Source organism: Gorilla gorilla, chromosome 21 (assembly GCF_029281585.2).
Source record: "Gorilla gorilla gorilla isolate KB3781 chromosome 21, NHGRI_mGorGor1-v2.1_pri, whole genome shotgun sequence".
Taxonomy (NCBI): Eukaryota; Metazoa; Chordata; class Mammalia; order Primates; family Hominidae; genus Gorilla; species Gorilla gorilla.
In genome coordinates, this window is record NC_073245.2 from 59,324,973 (window position 1) to 59,344,586 (window position 19,614).

General features: G+C 45.9%; 1 protein-coding gene across 2 annotated transcripts in view; it reads left to right on the plus strand.

Annotated features, from left to right (window-relative positions):
* The window catches only part of EYA2 (EYA transcriptional coactivator and phosphatase 2), a 295,458-nt gene that overhangs the window by 202,980 nt on the left and 72,864 nt on the right, over nucleotides 1–19,614 (plus strand). For both annotated transcript variants that reach the window (XM_019017574.4, XM_055373121.2), the window contains one exon: nucleotides 660–743. In XM_019017574.4, the coding sequence (XP_018873119.3) occupies nucleotides 660–743 (84 nt within the window). The remainder of the gene's footprint in view (nucleotides 1–659; nucleotides 744–19,614) is intronic.

Below are 19,614 nucleotides of genomic sequence, written 5' to 3' on the forward strand. Positions count from 1 at the left end.
TAGAGCGGGGAGGATGTATGGGAAAAGGTAGGGACTCCCATATCTATAGCTCCATATTTGTTTACCTTTTTAGCCAAGGGAGAACGTCCAAGGAGAATTGGAATAAAGGGACTCACATGTGAGAAAAATGTAAGTTTCCAGAGAAACAACAGAGATTTCCATGAGTGAAACCCTCATCTTTTAAGACTGCCCAATCAAAAGATATTGTCTCAAGTTGAAAAATCAGTAAGTCAGGGTATAAATATGTTACTTAGAATTATAGAGGTGATCACCAGACTTGCTAAAAACAGAACTAGTTGAGCGTATGGTGAACAGTGAATTTAAAATGGTAGTATTTCATTTTGTAAAATGAGTTATATGATTTTCGTTGTTGATTTTGGCCTGAATCCTCCTTTTTGAGCTTTTATATGGAAGGCAAGGACAGACTTCTTGATTCTGACATCTTTTGAGTTGATAAGAGCCCAAAAACTGGGCATCCGGATACACATGACACAGATAAGGTTGGATGGGGATTCATGACACATCAGTGAGTTACATGTTTTGTAACTAAAGATGTTTTTCGAGACTTCTTTTCCTCCAAGGGAATGAATTTCTGCAGACATTAAGTCAGATGCACATGAGTCCATTTGTCTCCATTCTCTTCCTCTCTTTCATCACAGCGTGTGTTCGTGTGGGACTTGGATGAGACAATAATTATTTTTCACTCCTTACTCACGGGGACTTTTGCATCCAGATACGGGAAGGTAAGAATCCATTTTGTCTGTCTCTCTCTTTTTTTGTTTTCAACATTACTGTCCAGCCAGTTTGTCCTGGGAATTGTGCGGACAGTTTATGAGGCAGCTTCTCCAACAAAAGCTGCCCTTTGGGGTCAGCCCAGGTTTAAAAATTCCTATGGCATTTTCCTTTCCCATGTGAAAATTTAATTAGCTTCCCCTTCTATTGTCTCCCATGCCTTTTCTTCCAACGTTCGAAGCAATCAACATTTACTTGATAGGAAATACACTTGTTGTCTTCAGCTGTCTCCCTTCCTAAGACAGTGGGCTATGCTGCAGCCAAAGCCAGTAATTCTAGCTAGAAAACGAGGTAAAGTACTTTTCTTCTTCCCTGTTGTTTATCCTAGTGTCTCCGGCAGATGAATTTAATTTTCCTTCTGTTTTTTTGAGACAAGGGGGAGGCATTGTCAGCTCCAGTGTGGATCTTAGCAATCGTTTTGCAAATGTATCATCAACAAATTATGTCGGGGAACCATCTAGTTAGAATTCTAGGCAAATGCTATTGGCTGAATCATGGTGGATGGAAGAGACCTTGAAACCATTTTAATAATGCAAAAATGAACTCAATTGCTAAAACTCAAACCTTGCCAATTATTTGGGTTCATCCCTTGGGCTACTGAACAGACGACGAGTGGATGCCCTAGACATCTGTCATCTCTTCAGGGGCACGCATGGGGTGGAAGGGCAGTACTTAAGACGACAGCCTAGTTTTCATCTCCTCAGAGGTGAGTGACCCACTGGCAGCTGCTTCCACGCATGGGTAGGAACCTTGAGACTTGCCAGCGCCTGGAAAATATTTCTGTTTCTGTTTAGAGACCAGGAATATGATTTGACATCACTTCATGGCTTTTCCAGCTGCTCATGTTTTTTATGGGGGTTATAACAAGCTGGATGTGTAATTAGCAAGATAGATTTATCGTCTGCCATTATGTTGTAAAGAATATAAAAATGGTGTTGGTGGTGCAGAAATCTCTTGCCGTGTAGGAATGCCGTTAATATGTCTAGCAGTGCCTGTGGGAAATCCGGCATGCATTTTTGGACTGTGCACAGCTTAGGTAAAAGATGGCAGAGTCAAGAGCTGCTGAAAACACTGAAGAATGGGCTCCACAGCCATTGCAAAAATTTGGGCTATCCCAAAGGGGCCACAGTAGTAAGTTGCCTGCTAAGTCATGGTGTTTTATGGTTTTCCTAACCACTCCTGTAAAGTCACCTCCCCTGAGACACAGGCACTCACTCATCTTGCCCTTAGAGGCAGCCTGCTGTGAAGTTCCATAGCTCCATGCAACAACTCACTTAGTATGGATTGTGTAGGGATGTGTGATCTTGGGTATGATTTTTGTATCTGTGTCTCACCAACATTCCTCAAACCAAACTGTGGGCTCCTTCAAGTCAGAGACAAAGCCCCGAGTTCCTTTCTGGGCCCCATGTCCCCTGGCCCATGCCATTCCTCACTGCCAGCCACCTCTCTCCCACCTCACCACCCAATTCCAGCCACCTTCACCTCCAACTCGGCTTCCTATCTGGTCTCCCAGCTTCTACTCTTGCCCACTGCAGCCCCCTACATTGGAGTCATCCTGAAATGCAAGCTTGGCCATATCACTCTCCAGCCGAAAAATCTTCAGTGGCTTCCCCATTGACAAGCCTACCCCCAGCCTCCAAGGCTCTTCATGAGTGGCCTCCTGCCCCATTCTCCAGCCTCCTTTCCTGCTCTTACCCTGAGTTGTTTTTGGTCCTTGAACCTGCCACATTCTCTCCCATCGCTGCTGGGTTTCTCCCAGAAGATCCTGAGACAAAGAGTGAGTGCGAGTAATCTATCTGGGAGGTAATCCCAGGAAGTAGTGGGGAATTCAGGCAAGGAGGGAAAGGAAGCCAATACAAATTACACAAATATAATAGTTACTGCCGTGGGCAGTTGGGGCTCAGTCCCACCAGGGACAGTGTTAACCCACCCAAGGAGTGAGGGAGCTGGGATATTTACCTGCAAATTCTCTTCCATCAAGGGTTGAAGGCTTTTCCTGGAAATTGTCTCCTTGCACTTCTGGCCTGTCCCCAAGAAACCACAGAGGGCAGCCTTGGTGGCTGACACCTATAATCCTAGCACTTCGGGAGGCTGAAGTGAGAGGATTGCTTGAGGCCAGCCTGGGCAACATAGTGAGACCCCATCTCTTTAAAAAACTTAAAAATTAGCCTGGTGTGGTAGTGTGTACCTTTGGTCCCAGCTACTCAGGAAGCTGAGAAGGGAGGATCGCTTGAGCCTGTGGTGAGCTATGATCGCACCACTGCACTCTAGCCTGGGCAACAGAGCAAGACCCTGTCTCAATCAATCAATCAATCAATAAAAAGAGAGCCGCAGGGTAGAGCATCACAAATGCTAACTGTAGAAGGTTTCTTCATATATGTACAGGAATGGTGACAGTTGAGGGGATGTGGAGCTGGGGCACACTGGAAGCCTCTGCTATAATCTAAGATGTTCTAGAATGTTCTTTTATTAAGTTAAATCCTACTTATCTTTCAGTTCTCATTTAAAACATAGCTTCCTCCAAAAGGACTTTCCTCAGTACTCCTCTCCATCTAAATTGCGTCTGTCCTCATAACTGTGTTTTCCATTCATGTCATAATTATGTTTATTGTATGTCTTCCTTCTAGGCTATAAGCACCATAAGGGCAGAGACCATGAACATTTTTTTTTATTTCCCCAACCACGCGCAGTGCACAGGGCAGAATTGCTCAATAAATATTTGTTGAATGAATGAATCAGGGTGATCCCCTAGAATGTTAAGCTGCATGAGGACAGGGACCTTTGGTTTGGTTTGGTTTGGTTTTGTTCATAGCTTTATCACCAGTGCATGGAACAGTGTCTCCCACTTAGTAGGTGTCAAGTAAATATTTGTTAAATGAAGGAAGGAAGGAAGGAAAATAGTATCAAAACAGAAATTTTTAACTGGTGGCCGCTGGCCAAATTCATACTGCAGATATTTCTCTTTGGCCCCCAGAGTGTTTGAAAAAATGTGAATGTGTCGCCAACATTTAAAAATCAGGAGATCGCACAGACCAAAACAATCTAGATTTCCAGCTCTTCTTGAAAAATTAGAAATCTGGCAATCCTGCATTCCCCTGGGGCCGCAATCAACAGGAGCAGAGGAGGACTGCCCTCTTAGTGGGGGTGGACATTCTCCAGCCCATTGCAGCCCCCACCTGGCCTGGTTAACCCATTCTTGGGACTCTGGCCCCATTGGTATCTGAGTTTCAACATCCATCCTAGAATTACAGAATCATAGAAGATTAGAGCTGGAAGGACTTGAGAGATCATCATATCCAGTTAGTCTCCATCGTCCATAAGGAGAAACTGAGGCTCAGAGGGAGTAAGATCATCCAAGAAAGCATGAGAATCAGACTCAAGCTCACCTGCCTTCCTGTGTGATCTCTGGATGTCCAGGGAAAACTGAGGTGAAAAGCTCTTAGAGCACCCAGATCGCCTGTGCCATCTTCATGACTCTCCTAGAATTTTCCATTCCCTCCTCCAGCTCTCGCTAAGGTGAGGAATGAATGAGTATTATCATTTGCTAAATCTAGCAACCTTCAGAGAGACCCAAAATAATTGTGACTTAAACAAGATGCAAGTTTATTTCACTCCCCAGCAGTCCAGATGGAAGCAGTTCAAGCTGGGGAAACTGCTGTGCAGCACCAGAGACCACGGCCTCTACAGTCTTATTCCCTGCCATTTTTTGGAGTGTCACCAGCATTGGCAAGATAAATCATAGCTTACCCCCATGTCTGCATTCCAGCCAGTAAGGAAGAATAGGAAAAGGGGGACTTGCCCCTCTCTTTTGATATTTTTATTTTCTTGTCCCTCTTTTTTTATTATTTTTATTAATTTTTTTAGAGACAGGGTCTTGCTCTGCTGCCCAGGCTAGAGTGCAGTAGCACAATCATAGCTCACTGTAACCTCAAACTCCTCACTCAAGCAAGCCTCCCACCTGAGCTTCCTGAGTAGCTGGGACAACAGGCAAGTGCCACCATGCCCAGCTAATTTTTAAAAATTTTTTGTAGAGATGGGATCTCACTGTGTTGCCCAGGCTGGTCTCGAACTCTTGGGCTCAAGTGATTCTCCCACCTCGGCCTCCCAAAGTTCTGGGATTACAGGCCTGAGCCACCACACCCAGCAAGCCCCACTTTTTTAAAGGCCAGACTCAGAAGTTGCAGGCATCACTTCTGCTCTTATCCTATTGGGCAGAACTTGGTCAGATGGCCTCATCTAGCTGCAAGGGAGTCTGTGAAATGTACTCTTTATTTGAGGCTGTCATGGCCAGTTAAAATTTAGAGATTCTATTACTCTGAGAGGGAGAAAAGAAGAATGGGTATTAGAGGACAACTAGCAATTTCTAGCCCAAAGTACTGTATAGTAAAAGGAAAAACAATTAAATAGAAAACTGATGAGGAAAAATAAAATTAGTTATGTTTGAGAGGCCTAAGGGACAACGGGATTTGTAGGTCTGAAGCTCCAGAGAGAGGTCTGCACTATGGCTCTAAGCTTGGATGTCAGAGAAGTAATAAGGATGTAGAGGAGAAGTGTGAGCTCCATTTTGCAGACAGAGTGACTGAGATGAGACCTACAGAAGTTGTGTAGTTGGTGGGATATTCATGACAGAACCAAAACTCATGGCCTCAGCTTCTGGCTCACAGTTCTTTCTCTCTGTACTTCCCCAGCACTGCAGCCATGTGAAACTTGTTATTAATAGCTGTCATCAAGTATGACATTCAGTTTGAAGTACAGCATGTTTAAGCTGCAAAGAAAATTTATTGAAGCACAATAATTGAAAAACCCAGGGATACCTGGGATTCAGGTCTGGCTGGATCCAGATGTTTAAGCAATGTTCTTAGGTCATTCTGTATCTCTTAGCCAATTTTCTCCATGTGGTAACTCCCTCTCAGCAATCCCAACTAAAAACTGGAAATTTCTAGTACCCACATTCCAGCACAACTTCTAGGCTTTAATCTCAATGTCCCAAACTGGGTCACATGCCCATCCATATGCCAACCTCTGTAGCTCTGATTGGCCAGCCAAATCAAGAGCCCACTCCTGGCATGGGAAAGGAGGGGCAGATCAGCTCTAACTCAACCAAATAGAGTGTGAGAGGGAGGATGGTCCCCCAAAGGAAACTGGAGTAATCCTTCCAGAAGAGTATGAAGGCCCGTGGATGTCCAGTGAATGGGCACTGGATGCCAAGATCCCCTGAACATCCATGACAAGAACCAGCAGCACTTTGCTTGTGGCCATCATGCTGCATACCATGCAGGAAGCCAAAATCATTAATAGTACCAGCCAGAGTGGGGATTTGCTGTTTTTTGGGGGAACTAAGCCCAACAAAGCTAAAATGATTGGGGAATGATTCAAAATAGGTTGTTTGAATTTTAAGACAGAAACTGGGCTCCCATTCTGTTCCCAATCAAGGGATGTGCTGCTTGAGGCTGTCATCTCTTCACTTCCTTTCCATTTCTTCCTCCCCAGTGCTCAGAGCCAGAACATCCCTTTGGTAGCTGTATCTCCCAGCATCTTGTGGATCCATTAGAAATTCCCTAGAGAGCTGGAGCAGCCAGTGACTGCTGCCTCTTTCCTAACCCCTCCCTTCCCCTACCACCCTCCTCCACAGTCTCTGAACTCTGTTTTTTTCCAGCTGGTATTAGGCAAATGCAAGGTGGTCAAGAGCCTTTGCCTGTGGCCAGGAAGGGATTCTAAAAGGGATTAGTCAGCTTTCCTCCAGGGATTCATGGGGAGTTGCCCTGACTCCTCCTTTTGTGCCTTGCCTTCTAGGCAGCCCACTACCAATATGAAGCTCAACTCCAGGACCTGTTGTTGTTGTTGTTGTTGTTAATAACAGTTTTATTGAGATACAATCTACATATCGTAATTTACCCTTTCGATGTGTACAATTCAGTAATTTTTAGTATATTCACAGAGTTGTACAACCATCACCACTCTAATTTTAGAATATTTTCATCACCCCAAAAAGAAACCCTATACTCACTAGCAGTCACCCCTGCCATTTCCTTCTCCCCCTAGCCCCTGACAACCACTAATCTACTTTCTTTCTCTACAGATTTGCCTCTTCTGGATATTTCATATAAAGAGAATCACACAGTACGTGTGATCATCTGTGTTGTAGCATGTATCAGTACTCCATTCCTTTTTATGGCCACATAATTTTCCATTGTGTATTAGTCCATTTTCACACGGCTATAAACAAATATTCGAGACTGGGTAATTTATAAAGGAAATAGGTTAAATCATCTCACAGTTCTGCATGGCTGGAGAGGCCTCAGGAAAGTTAACGAACATGGCAGAAGAGGAAGCAAACACTTCCTTCTTCACAAGGCAGTAGGAGAGAAAAAGTTCAGAGTGTAGGGGGAAGAGCCCCTTGTAAAACGATCAGACATAGTGACAACCCACCCACCCACCACAAGAACAGCATAGGGGAAACCACCCCTATGATCCAATCACCTCCCATGAGGTTCCTCCACCAACACAAGGGGATTACAATTTGGATTATGATTCAAGATGAGATTTGGGTGGGGACACAGAGCCAGACCATATCACAGTTCATGGATAAACTATATTTTGTCTATCCATTTACCAGTTGGATAGTTGAAGTTTGGGCCATTATGAATAATGCTGCTATGAACATTGGCATACAAGTATTTGCATGTGCCTATGTTTTTAATTCTCTTAGGTATATGCCTGGGAGTAGAATTGCTGGGCCACATGGTAACTCTAGGTTTAACGCTTTTGAGGAACAGCCAGATTATTTTCCAAAGTGACTGTATCATTTTACCTTCCCATCAGCCATGTAAAATGACTCCAATTTCTCCACATCCTCATCAATATGTTATTGTCTGCCTTTTTGGCTATAGTCCTAGTAAGTATGAAGTGGTATCTCATTGTGGGTTTGATTGGCATTTCCCTAATAATGTTGACAAGTGACTAGTGATGTTTTTATGTGTTTATTGGCCATTTGTATATCTTCTTTGGAAAAATATTTATTCAAATCTTTTGCTCATTTTTAATTGGTTTGTCTTTATATCATTATAAGAGTTTTTATATATCTGGATACCAGTCTATTATCAGATATGTGATTTGCAAATATTTTCTCTCTCATTCTGTGAGTTGTCTTTCCATTTTCTTTGTGGTATCCTTTGAAATACCAAGCTTTTTATTTTTATGAAGTGCAATTTATGTATATTTTCTTTGGTTACTTTTGCTTTTGGTGTCATATCTGAGACCCTATTGCCTTACCTAGGTCACAGAGATTTACTCCTGCACTTTTTTCTAAGAATTTTCTCATTTTAGCTCTTACATTTAGGTCTGTGATCCATTTTGAGTTAATTTGTGTGTATGATGTGAGGCAGGGGTGCAACCTCATTGTTTTACCTGTGACTATCAAGTCATCCCAGTAGCATTTGTTGAAAAGACTCTTCTTTCTCCTACTGAATCGTCTCAACATCCTGTCAGAAAATCAATTGGCAGCCAGGTGCAGTGGCTCACACCTGTAATCTCAGCACTCTGGGAGGTCCAGGCAGGTGGATTACATGAGGCCAGGAGTTCAAGACCAGTCTGGCCAACATGGTGAAACTCCATCTCTACTAAAAATACAAAAATTAGCCAGATGAGATGGTGCACATCTGTAATCCCAGCTACTTGGGAGGCTTAGGCATGAGAATTCCTTGAACCCGGGAGGTGGAGGCTGCAGTGAACCAAGATCATGCCATTGCACTCCAGCCTGGGCGACAGAGCCAGACTCTATCTCAAAAATTTAAAAAAAAAATCAATTGGCCGTAAATATGTTTATTTCTTGACTCTTCATTTTATTCCATAGATCTGTATGTATGCCCTTATGCCAGTACCACACTGTCTTGATTACTGTAGCTTTGTAGTAAGTTTCAAAAATGGAAAGTAGGAGTCCTCCACCTTTGTTCTTATGACCAGTCTTGACCTTTATAATTGGCATCTCCATTGGTTTTATTTTTTGTGGTTTCAACACAGCCTTTGCACTTGCTGTTGTTCCCTGTGCCAGGAATGCCCATCTCCCCGTTTTCTACATGGCTCCTTTATTCACAAATCTGCCCAGTGGCTGGGCACGGTGGCCCACGCCTGTAATCCCAGCACTTTGGGAAGCTGAGGCAGGCAGATCACTTGAGGCCAGGAGTTCGAAACCAGCCTGTCCAACATGATGAAACCCTGTCTCTACTAAAAATACAAAAATTAGCTGGGCATGATGGCAGGCACCTGTAATCCCAGCTACTCAGGAGGCTGAGACAGGAGAATCACTTGAACCTGGGAGGCGGAGGTTGCAATGAGCTGAGATCACGCCACTGAACTCCAGCCTGGGCGACAGAGCAAGACTCTGTCTCAGAAAAAAAAAAAGGAACCTGCCCAAATGTTTCCTCATCAAACCACCTGATGCGTTAAATATGTATTATTTATTACCTGCCCTCTCCAACACACACACATTTGAATGTAAACTCTATGAAAACAAGCACCAGGGCCAGGATTAGCATTTTGTAGGCACAAAATTTAAGTGGGTAGTGAGAAACAGAGTAATCAAGCTCAATCATATTTTAATGCAATATTTTACAAATCAAAATTGATGCCAAAAAATCGATCATGAAAGAAAATCAAAATGTAAACAAAGACAGATGGTTGTGTGTGTTACTGCCCTGCGTTATTGTGCAATGGGAACGGTTTCCAATCAGCCCCTGACTCCCTGGCCTGAGTGACTGTTACCTCTCCACAGGGCAGGTTTATGAGCCTTGGCAATGGCAGGAACAGATTGGCCAACAAGGGGCTTTAATATATAGTCATCTTTTGTGTTTTGTTTTTTGTTTTTTGTTTTTTTTTTTTACTGTAGAGCTTTTATTAACTTTTTCCGCTTGAGTCAAAATACAGAAAAATGTTTTGATAAGTGTATGTAGGGGCCACATTTTTCCTTTTGCCTCAGGCCCTGTGGCTTGGCCTGGAATGGCAAGCACCAGGGTGGTCTGCCTCCCAGCTGTAGCCCCCGGACCTAGCACAGGGCCTGGCACATGGTAGGAGCTCAGTAAACGTTTGTTGATTACATAACTGTAATCAAGGGAGTATTTTAAGTGTTAGTAGGAGGGAGAGATCTCAACCCACACAGCATGCATGAAATAGAATTTTGGTTTTCTGTAACGCAATGGAATTCCTAGTTGCAGCCTTTGTTCTGCTGGGTTCTTTTTCCTTCCTCACCAGGTTATATCAGACTTCCAGGGAGCTCACAAAGCACCCAGGGATTGGGTGAGAGTCCATGGACCCACGAGTCCTCTGTCCGCTTACGACACTGCTGACATGTATCTGGTTCCTGTCCCTAGGGGTGCTTCAGGTCTGGTGGGATCTGGAATCTCAGTGAGGCTGGCTATGGTCCTATCTGCCTGACCCCCTGGCCCAGACTGTCACTCTCTTAGGTTTTGCTTCCTGGCACACGTGGCAGGGTAGGGCGGCCTCTGAAAACCCCCTTCCATCCTTCAGTTGTTGGAAGTCAGAACAAGAAACCAATGCCACTCGCTCACCATCCCAAGGCCAAAAAGCTCAAAATCTGCTACCTTATGAATGGGAGGCCGGAAAACAGGGAGCAGAGAGTAACAACTCACATCTCGCCCATGTTCTTGTTGGCGGATACATCAGATCCTTGAGGGAGCAAACTGGAGTAGAAGGGAGTGTTTGGAAAAGGGAAGAATTTGCAGTTGTCACGGTGATTGGAGGCACAACAAACCCGTGAATCAACCCACCAAGATACCATTAGTGGTATCCATTGAAATGTATGCATTTTCTCATTTTATTCAACAAATATTTATCAAGTGCCCCCTGCATGCCAGGTGTACTGTTCTAGGCCCTGGGGATGCAGCAGGGAACAAAGTCCATTAAAAACTCTGCCCTCATGGAGCTGATATCCTTGGGGAGAGGAGGGAAGATGATAAGCAAGATACATAGAAATGCAAGCGGCCAGGCACAGTGACACACGCCTGTAATCCCAGCACTTTGGGAGGCTGAGGCAAGTGGATGACTTGAGGCCAGGAGTTCGAGACCAGCCTGCCCATTATGGTGAAACCCCATCTCTACTAAAAATACAAAAATTAGCCAGGCATGATGGTGGGCACCTGTAGTCCCAGCTATCTGGGAGGCTTGAGGCATGAGAATTACTTAAACCCAGGTGGCAGAGGTTGCAGTGAGCCTAGATCATGCCACTGTACTCCAGCCTGGACAACAGAGTGAGACTCTGTATCAAAAAAAAAAAGAAAGAAAGAAAGAAAGAAATGCAAGGCCAGGCATGGTGGTGTACCCCTGTAATCCCAGCACTTTGGGAGGTTGAGGCAGGAGGATTGCTTGAGGCCAGAAGTTCAAGACCAGCCTGGACAACATGAGACCCTGTCTCTAAAACAAGAAAGAGAGAAAGAAAAAACAAAAGAGAAGAAGGAAGAAGAAGAAGAAGAAAAGAAAAAGAAGAAGAGAGAAGGAAAAAGGAGAAGAAAGAAGAAGTAGGAGGAAGAGGAGGAGGAAGAAGGAAGGGAAGGGGAAAGAAGAAGAAAGAAGAAGAAATAATAATCCAGAGAAAAAGAGAAGTTGAAATTAAATTTGAGAAAAATGTGGCCAGGGAAGGAGGCCGCACAGAGAAGCTAAATTTTGAATAAGGCCTGAAGGAAGTGGAGGAACAGAAATCTGGTGGAAGGGCAGAGGGAATGGCACATGCAAAGGCCCTGCAGCAGAAGTGTGCCTGGGGAGTTTGAGGGACAGCAAGGAGGCCAGTGTGGCTGGAGCACAGCAGACTGACTCTTAAGTGGGAGCTGGTAGAGATTTGGAGTAGAAGGACAGAGTCTGCCCTGGTTTCAGTATGGTTTGTTGAGCCCCACAAAGTCTCATGTTGAAATTTCATCCCCATTGTTGAAGGTGGGGCCTAAAGGGAGGTGTTTGGATCCTGGAGGTGGATCCCTCATTAATGGCTTGGTGCCATTCTTGCAGGAGTGAGTGAGTTCTCTTAGTTCCCGTGAGAACTCATTGTTGAAAAGAGCCTGGCAGCTCCCTCCACTCTCTCTCTTCCTCTCTCTCCACTCTCTCTCTTCCTCTCTCTCCACATGTGATCTGCACATGCTGGCTCCCCTTTGCTTTCCACCATGAGTGGAAGCAGCCTGAGGCCTCACCAGATGCAGATCCTGTTGCCATGCTTCTTGTACAGCCCGCCGAACTGTGAGCCAAATAAACCTCTTCTTTATCAATTCCCTAGCCTCAGATATTCCTTTATAGCAACACAAATGGATGAAGATGGAATCTGAGTTCCATTCTTATTTATCTTTATTTTTTATTTATTTATTTTAGAGACAGGGTCTTGCTCTGTCACCCAGGCTGGAGTGCAGTGGCATGATCATAGTTCACTGCAACCTCAACCTCCTGGGCTCAAGCAGTCCTCTCACCTCAGCCTCCCAAGTAGCTGAGACTACAGGTGCACACCACTGTGCCCAGCTAATTTTTTTTTTAAGAGACAAGGGTCTCAGTGGCTGGTCTCTACTCCTGGGCTCAAGCGATCCTCCCACCTCAGCTTTCCAAGGTGCTGGGATTACAGGCGTGAGCTACTGCATCCAGCCTGAGCTCCATTCTTAAGGAGCCCCTCTGGCTCTCCCCGGGGAGAGGAGAGTAGGAAGTGGCCAGGTTGGAATCCTGGCGGTGGGTGAGGAGGCTACTGCACCAGTTTATCTGAAAGACTGAACTGGTCTTTCTCAGTTTACCATTCTCTCCACCCAGGGAGTGGAGATGCAGGCGGGGAGGAGCACAGTGAGCTGGGTATATTTTGAAGGCAGACCAGCCACAGATAAAGAAGGTAAAGGGAGTCCTAATTCTCACCACCAAGCTGCAAAGATGCCCTGTTTTCCATCCAGGGTCTCCCCCTGAAGAGACCTGATTGCTTCAACCCCTATTGGCAACCAGCCAATTCCTCCTGAACAAATTCCTCAAGCTTTACTGCACATTTCCTATACACCAAGCACTCACTATCAATTTTATTATTTTCTTAAGTTAAGCCTCAAATGCACAGCTTGAGTTATTCATATTCTTTGTCCACACAAGGCCCCTTTCTTATTTCACGTAGGTACCAATGTGTTTCCTTTTAAACCTATTTGTGCTCCTTTCCCTCCCCTCCCTATATAGCACAATGTATAGCCTTTTGTTTGTTTCCTGTAACATATACATTCTCTTTTTGTGTGCATTTATTTCTTATGTGTCTAGGTGACATTGTTTAAATACCCTGTGTTTCTTACCTTTCTCCCTCTGTGCTATGGTTTCACTTATTTATTTCTGAGACAGGGGTTTCGTCATGTTGCCCAGGCTAGTCTCGAACTCCAGGGCTCTAGTAATCCTCCTGCCTCAGCCTCCCAAAGTGCTGGGATTACAAGCATGAGGCACCACACCCTGCCTGCACTATGGTTTTAGATCCTCCCACATTGCCATACATACAACTCTATCACTCTAACACAATAGTTTTCAACCAGAGGAAGTTTTGGCCCCCAGGGGACATTTCACATTCCCCATTTTTGGGGAATGGGATACTACTGGCATCTAGTGGGTAGAGGCCAGGGATGCTGCTACACATCCCACAATGCACAGGATGGCCCCACAATAAAGGATGATTGGGCCCTCCGGGTCCATAGTGCTGTGGCTGGGGGCCTGCATCTGACCGCTGCATAGTCCCAGGTGCTCCAGGTCTTCCTTATGGCACTCTCTTCAGGGAGGACACTCAGGCTTCCTCAGCTCTGCATCAGCACAGACAGAGCTGTGACGAGCAACCTTTATGGACTGCTCTGAGCTTTACACCTTCTCTCTCATTTAATCCCCACCATGAATCTATAAGGCCCAGCTGCTCCCTTTATACTCATTTCCAGAGAAACTGAGGCCCAGAGAGATGATGTGACTTAGTCAAGGTCACCCAGCTTAGGAGGGATGAAAGCCAGAAAGTGGCCCACTGCTCTTTAATTTATTTTTTATTTTATTTTTCTGCAACAGGGTCTCACTCTGTCACTCGCTGAAGCGCAGTGGTGCAAACACGGCTCACTGCAGCCTCAACCTCCTGGGATCAAGCAATCCTCTCAGCTCAGCCTCTTGTGTAGCTGGGACCACAGACATGCACTACCATGCCCAGCTAATTTTTTATGTTTTTTTGTGAGACAGGGATCTCACTTTCCCCAGGCTGGTCTCGAATTCCTGGGCTTAAATCCCAAAGTGCTGTGATTACAGGCGTGAGCCACCATGTCCGGCCGCTCCACTGCTCTTAACCACGTAACATGTCCCTAGTGATCCATGTGACTGTCTCGAGGGTAAAAATTAAAAGCCTCTGGAATGAACTCTTCTGCTGCCTCTTAGCTCATGGAGCACAGGGACTGGGTCTGATGTGTTCACAGCTTTATCCCAATACCCAGCACAGTACCTGGCACCTCCACTGGACAAATATTTGTTGAATAAACAAATAAACAAAGGGCTGCCAAGTAGGGAGTTTTCACTTGTGTGATGGCAAATACAGCAGAAATAAGATTCCAGGGCATTCACCCACAAGGGAGCAGACAGCCACGTGTGTGACAACAAGCAGGGGCCTGGCAGCCTCTGTCTCAGACTGAGATGCTCCATGCCCCCTAGCCTGGCCTCACCTAGAGCCTGGCCCACAGCAGGGTCTCAGCAAAGGCTTCACAATTTTGCTTTCAGACATTGCATCCATCCCCTCCTTCCTGAAAATGTCTTTGTTCTACTGTCCTTCATGACAGTTTGGCTGGGTATAGAATTTTTGTTTGGAAATAATAATTTTCCTTCATAGTTTTAAGGCATTTTCCCATTGACTCTGGCTTCCAGAGAATAAATGACAGGTGCAGTTGGTCCTAATTGAAGTAGGTCAGAAGGTGCTGAGAAAGACATCTTGAAGAAGTGAAATCAATAAAATATCTGATACATCTGAATGCATTGAGAGGATTTTTAAAAGATCATTATTTACTCCAACAGAAAACAAAAGGCATGAAAAGTGATCATAGTTTACTACCTGGCTTAGCTGTGTTATCAGTTAGCTACAAAACAAATCACCCCAGGACTTAGTGGCATAAAACAATAAGCATTTATTATTCAGCCCATGAGATTTTGAGTTGGCAGAGAGGTTCTACTGAGCTAGACTGGGCTCTTGCATGTGTCTGCAGGGTCAGCTGGCAGATCAGCTGGTAGAGAATGGCCTGAGCTGGGACAACCTGTCTCTGCTCCATGGGGTCTCTCATCCTCCAGCAGGCAAGTCCAGGCTTTTCCTCGTGGCCTAAGAAGTGTTCCTTTCAAGGAGAGAGACCCGTCTTTAGTCCTCCATTTGGAACTGGCTTGCCATTTGGAACTGGCACACTGTGAAAGGTGGGCAGCACTGTACCCTGGGGCTTAGAAACGAGCCCAGATCATTTCTGCTGCATTCTGTCAGCAAAAGTAAACATAAGCCAGCCCAGATTTAAACAGAGCAGTAACCCCACCTCTTGAAGGGAGAAGCTTTACTATCACACTTCAGAGGGTGAAGATGTAAGGACATTGAGTCATCAAGGCAGTCAGCCTATGCAGTAATCACAGCAGTGTGAACTCTGACTAGTAGCCCAATAAAAACCATTCACTTTTGAGAAGCCGAGGTGGGCAGATCACTTGAGCCCAGGAGTTTGAGACTAGCCTGGGCAAAACGGCAAAATCCCATCTGTACAAAAAAAAATTTTTTTTTTTCAAAAAATTAGCCAGGCGTGGTGGTGTGCACCTGTAGTCCTAGCTACTCCGGAGGCTGAGGTTGAAGGATCCCTTGACCCCGGAGTTAGAGGCTGCAGTGAGCCGAGGTGGCACCACTGCACTCCAGTTTGGCCAACAGAGCAAGACCGCTGTCTCAAGCAAACAAACAAAGCCATGACTATTTAGGAGGAAAAGAGAATGAGAAGGATACATATGTGCGGTAAAGGTAGCAAGAAGAAAATCCACATTGCCCACAGTGGGATCAAATAATGCCTCAAAGTGAAAAATCAAAAAGCCGTGTAATTATAACCATGCAATTTAGAGACAGGGCAGTGAGTATCAAGATAATGAATGAAGGAAAGAGTTGAAGGTGGTGACAAAGGGGGCATGAGAGGGCGTGTCAGGGAAACTGCAGTCTTATAACAAGCCTTGTGGAACTTTCTGAGTATTTGACAAAAATTAAAACTATTAAAAAGTAAACGTTTTAACTTGATTATATTATGCATATAAAAGAATGAGTTATGCAAGACTATATCTGATCAGCTCCTTGCTGAGAGGAGAGATTAGGCATAGATTGGAGAAAGAAGGTATCTGCATGGCTCAGATAGTCAAGGAAGACTTCCTGTAAGAGGAAGTATCAGCTGAGACTTCAAAACTAGGCCAAAAAAAAAGCAGTTAGGCACGTTTGGGAGTTTACAGTTCATTCTTACATTATTTGTCTTAATTCCACAACCACCTTCTTGAGGTGAATAAATCAGGAATTATTGTTACTCTTCTTATTTTGCAAAAGAGAAAACAGTTCCAGGGAAGTTGAGGGACTTGCCTGAGGCTCCGGAAGCAGGGAGTGGCTCCAAAAGTTAGATTTCATGTTCACTCCTTTTTTTTTTTTTTTTTTTTTTTTTGAGACGGAGTCTTATTCTGTCGCCCGGGCTGGAGTGCAGTGGTGACATCTTGGCTCACTGCAACCTCTGCCTCCCAGGTTCAAGCGATCCTCCTGCCTCAGCCTCCCTAGTAGCTGGGATTATAAGCATGCACCACCACGCCCGGCTAATTTTTGTATTTTTAGTAGAGGTGGGGGTTTCACCATGTTGACCGGGCTGGTCTCGAACCCCCGACCTCAAGTGATACGCCCACCTCAGCCTCCCCAAGTGCTGGGATTACAGGTATGAGCCACCGCACCCGGCAGATTTTATGTCCAAATGCAACAAAGGCTAGCTGTGGCTAACTTAACCACAAGGAAATTGATTGGGAGGGTATGAGGGAGTTTTCAGGATCCAGGAGAAGAATGGAGGAAAAGTTGGGGCTCCCAAGGAGCAGGAGCTGATGAGGTGGCACCTTTAGGCCTTACAGCTGCTGTTTCATCCTTGAATTGCTCCAGTCCCGGGAGAGAGGGGCTGATCGGCTGTGCCTGGGACCTGTGCCCGCCTCTCAGCTAAGCAGGGTTAGACACCTTGATGGACAGCCCACCAAGCCACCTGCAGTGGGGGCAGGCAGTTCCCCATGAGGAACCCAAGGAGCTTTTAGCAGAAAGAATGAGAATGGATGAGAGGCAGAAACCACGGGTGCTCACACCAGGAGCAGAGCCAGCCTGCACATCCACACTCGGGGCTGTCTGCTCTGAAAGGTGGGTAGCACTGTAGCCTGGAGCTTAGAAACAAACCGAGATCACACACTTTGTATTCACCCACTGCAAAGGTCATTCCCAGGCTGAGATTTCTCCAGAGAGAGAAATGCCCAGCATCTGCCACCAGCACACCCCTCCTTAAGGGAAACCCACTCTCCTGAGACACACAGACCATAATGCTTCTGCTTTTCAGAGTGAATCACTGCCTCAGACACAGCTGAGCCCACATCAAATTCCTAGATGGGTTTTTTTTTTTTTTTGTGGATATGCTGTGGTTTCAAGGGGGAGATCTCCACTGTGCTTCTGGGGTTTCTTATTTAAATGGAACTGGGTGTCGTTCAAAGTAGCAGTGGCTGGGATCACCACATGTTCCCTGACTTGCCTTTTTAGTGACCATCCACACAGATATCTGTTTGTTCCATGACTCTTGGACTCATGAGTCAGCTCTTCTGTCGGGGGAGAATGGGCAGAACTCCCAGGCAGCCTCAAAGGCTCTATGTATAAGACACCTGTTGGTGTGATGGCTACAGAAACACACCATCCTCTCATCCCTGGGGGCAGGGGCAGGTGAATGCCCATGTCACAGATGAGAACCCTGAGGCTCACCTCGCTGAAGTGCCTGCACTAAAAGCCTCTGGAAAAGGTCTTTCACACAGGGTTTTCTGTCCCCCTTTAAGGGTGACGTTTTTAGCCTTTCCTCTTCAGAAGGCATGAAAAGCTTCAGCCTTGGCCGGCCACGGTGGCTCATGCCTGTAATCCCAGCACTTGGGAAGCTGAGGCTGGTGGATCACCTGAGGTCAGGAGTTCGAGACCAGCCTGGCCGACATGGTGAAATCCCGTCTCTACTAAAAATATAAAAATTAGCCGAGAGTGGTGGTGTGCGCCTGTAATCCCAGCTACTCAGGAGGCTGAGGCAAGAGAATCACTTGAACCCAGGAGATGGATATTGTAGTGAGCCGAAATCGTGCCATTGCACTCCAGCCTGGGCGACAAGAGCAAGACTCCTTCAAATAATAATAATAATAATAATAATAATAATAATAAAGCTTTGGCCTCTATCAAAGACACTGAGAGAGTTTGGATATTTGATCCCTGCCCCAGTCTCCTGTTAAATTATAATCCCCAGTGCTAGAAGTGGGGCCTGGTGGGAGGTGTTGGGATCGTGGGTGCGGATCCCTCGTGGCTTGTGAGGATCCCACATGGCTTCACAATAGTGAGTTCTTGTGAGATCTGATCATTTAAAAGTGTGTGGCACTTCTCCGCCACTCTCTCCCTCTTCCTCCTGCTTTTGTCAGGTGAAGTACCTTGCTCCCACTTGGCCTTCTGCCATGAATAAAAGCTCCCTGAGGCCTCCCCAGAAGCTCAGCAGTTGCCTGTGCTGTGCTTATACAGCCTGCAGAACTGTGAGCCAATTAAACCTCTTTTCTTTGTAGATTACCCTGGCTCAGATATTTCTTTATAGCAATGCAAGAATAGACTCACAAAGATACTTTCGGGCATGCCGAGGCAAGCAGCTGAAGGGTCTTCATAGCCAAATTTGCTCACAGGTGGGGCCTCATGCCCACCTCCCAACTGCCCACCACCTTACCCTTCTCCCACCGGCCAGAGGGATTGCTTGAAAATGCAAATCAGGCCCTGCAATGACCCCCTCTTGCTCCCAGGGAAGCAGACTGCTCCCAGGGAACCCCTGCCCAGCTCATCGCTGCCATCTTCAGCCATCTTCCCTGGCCATACAGATGCCTTTACTCACCCAGGGCATCAAATTCCCATCTGTCTGGGCCTCTGCGTATGCTATTCTGAATTCTTAGAATATTCTTCATCCTTCTTTTTTACTCCTGTTATTCACTGGGAGGCTTAGCTTTTCTTTCATAACACAGTTCAGAAGTTACTTCCTCGGAGGTCCCCCAGAGTAAGTCAGGTCACCCGTCTTATGCTCACGTAACTCTCTTAACTGACCCATACGCCAACCATCATCATTGCTGTGCCTGTCTCTTGAATCCCATCCCCTTCTCTCCAGCTCCCCCACCACCTCCTTCATTTCAGCCTCCTCCGCCCTCTCCACGGGTCTGGACAGCTGTCTCCCTGCTTCCCCTCTGCCTCCACCACCCTCAGCCTATTGGGCAGCCGAACAACTGCTTCAAGAGGCAAATGGGATTGTGCCACCTTCTCCATCCTCACCCAGTGGAAAATCCTGCAGTGGTGCTCACTGCCCTTAAGGTAAACTCTTTGCCATGACTTTCTAGGCCCCGGGCGGTCCAGCCCCTGCCAACCTTGCCAACTTTCACCTTGATCTCTTTCACCCGCCCCCAGCACTGCTGCAGCCTCCTGCTCACATGCACTTCCCACCACAGGGCCTTTGCACACACTGTTGCTCTGCCCAGAACACTCTTCCTACCCTCCCTTAGTCTAACCAGTGCTGCCTGTCCAGTGTGGTA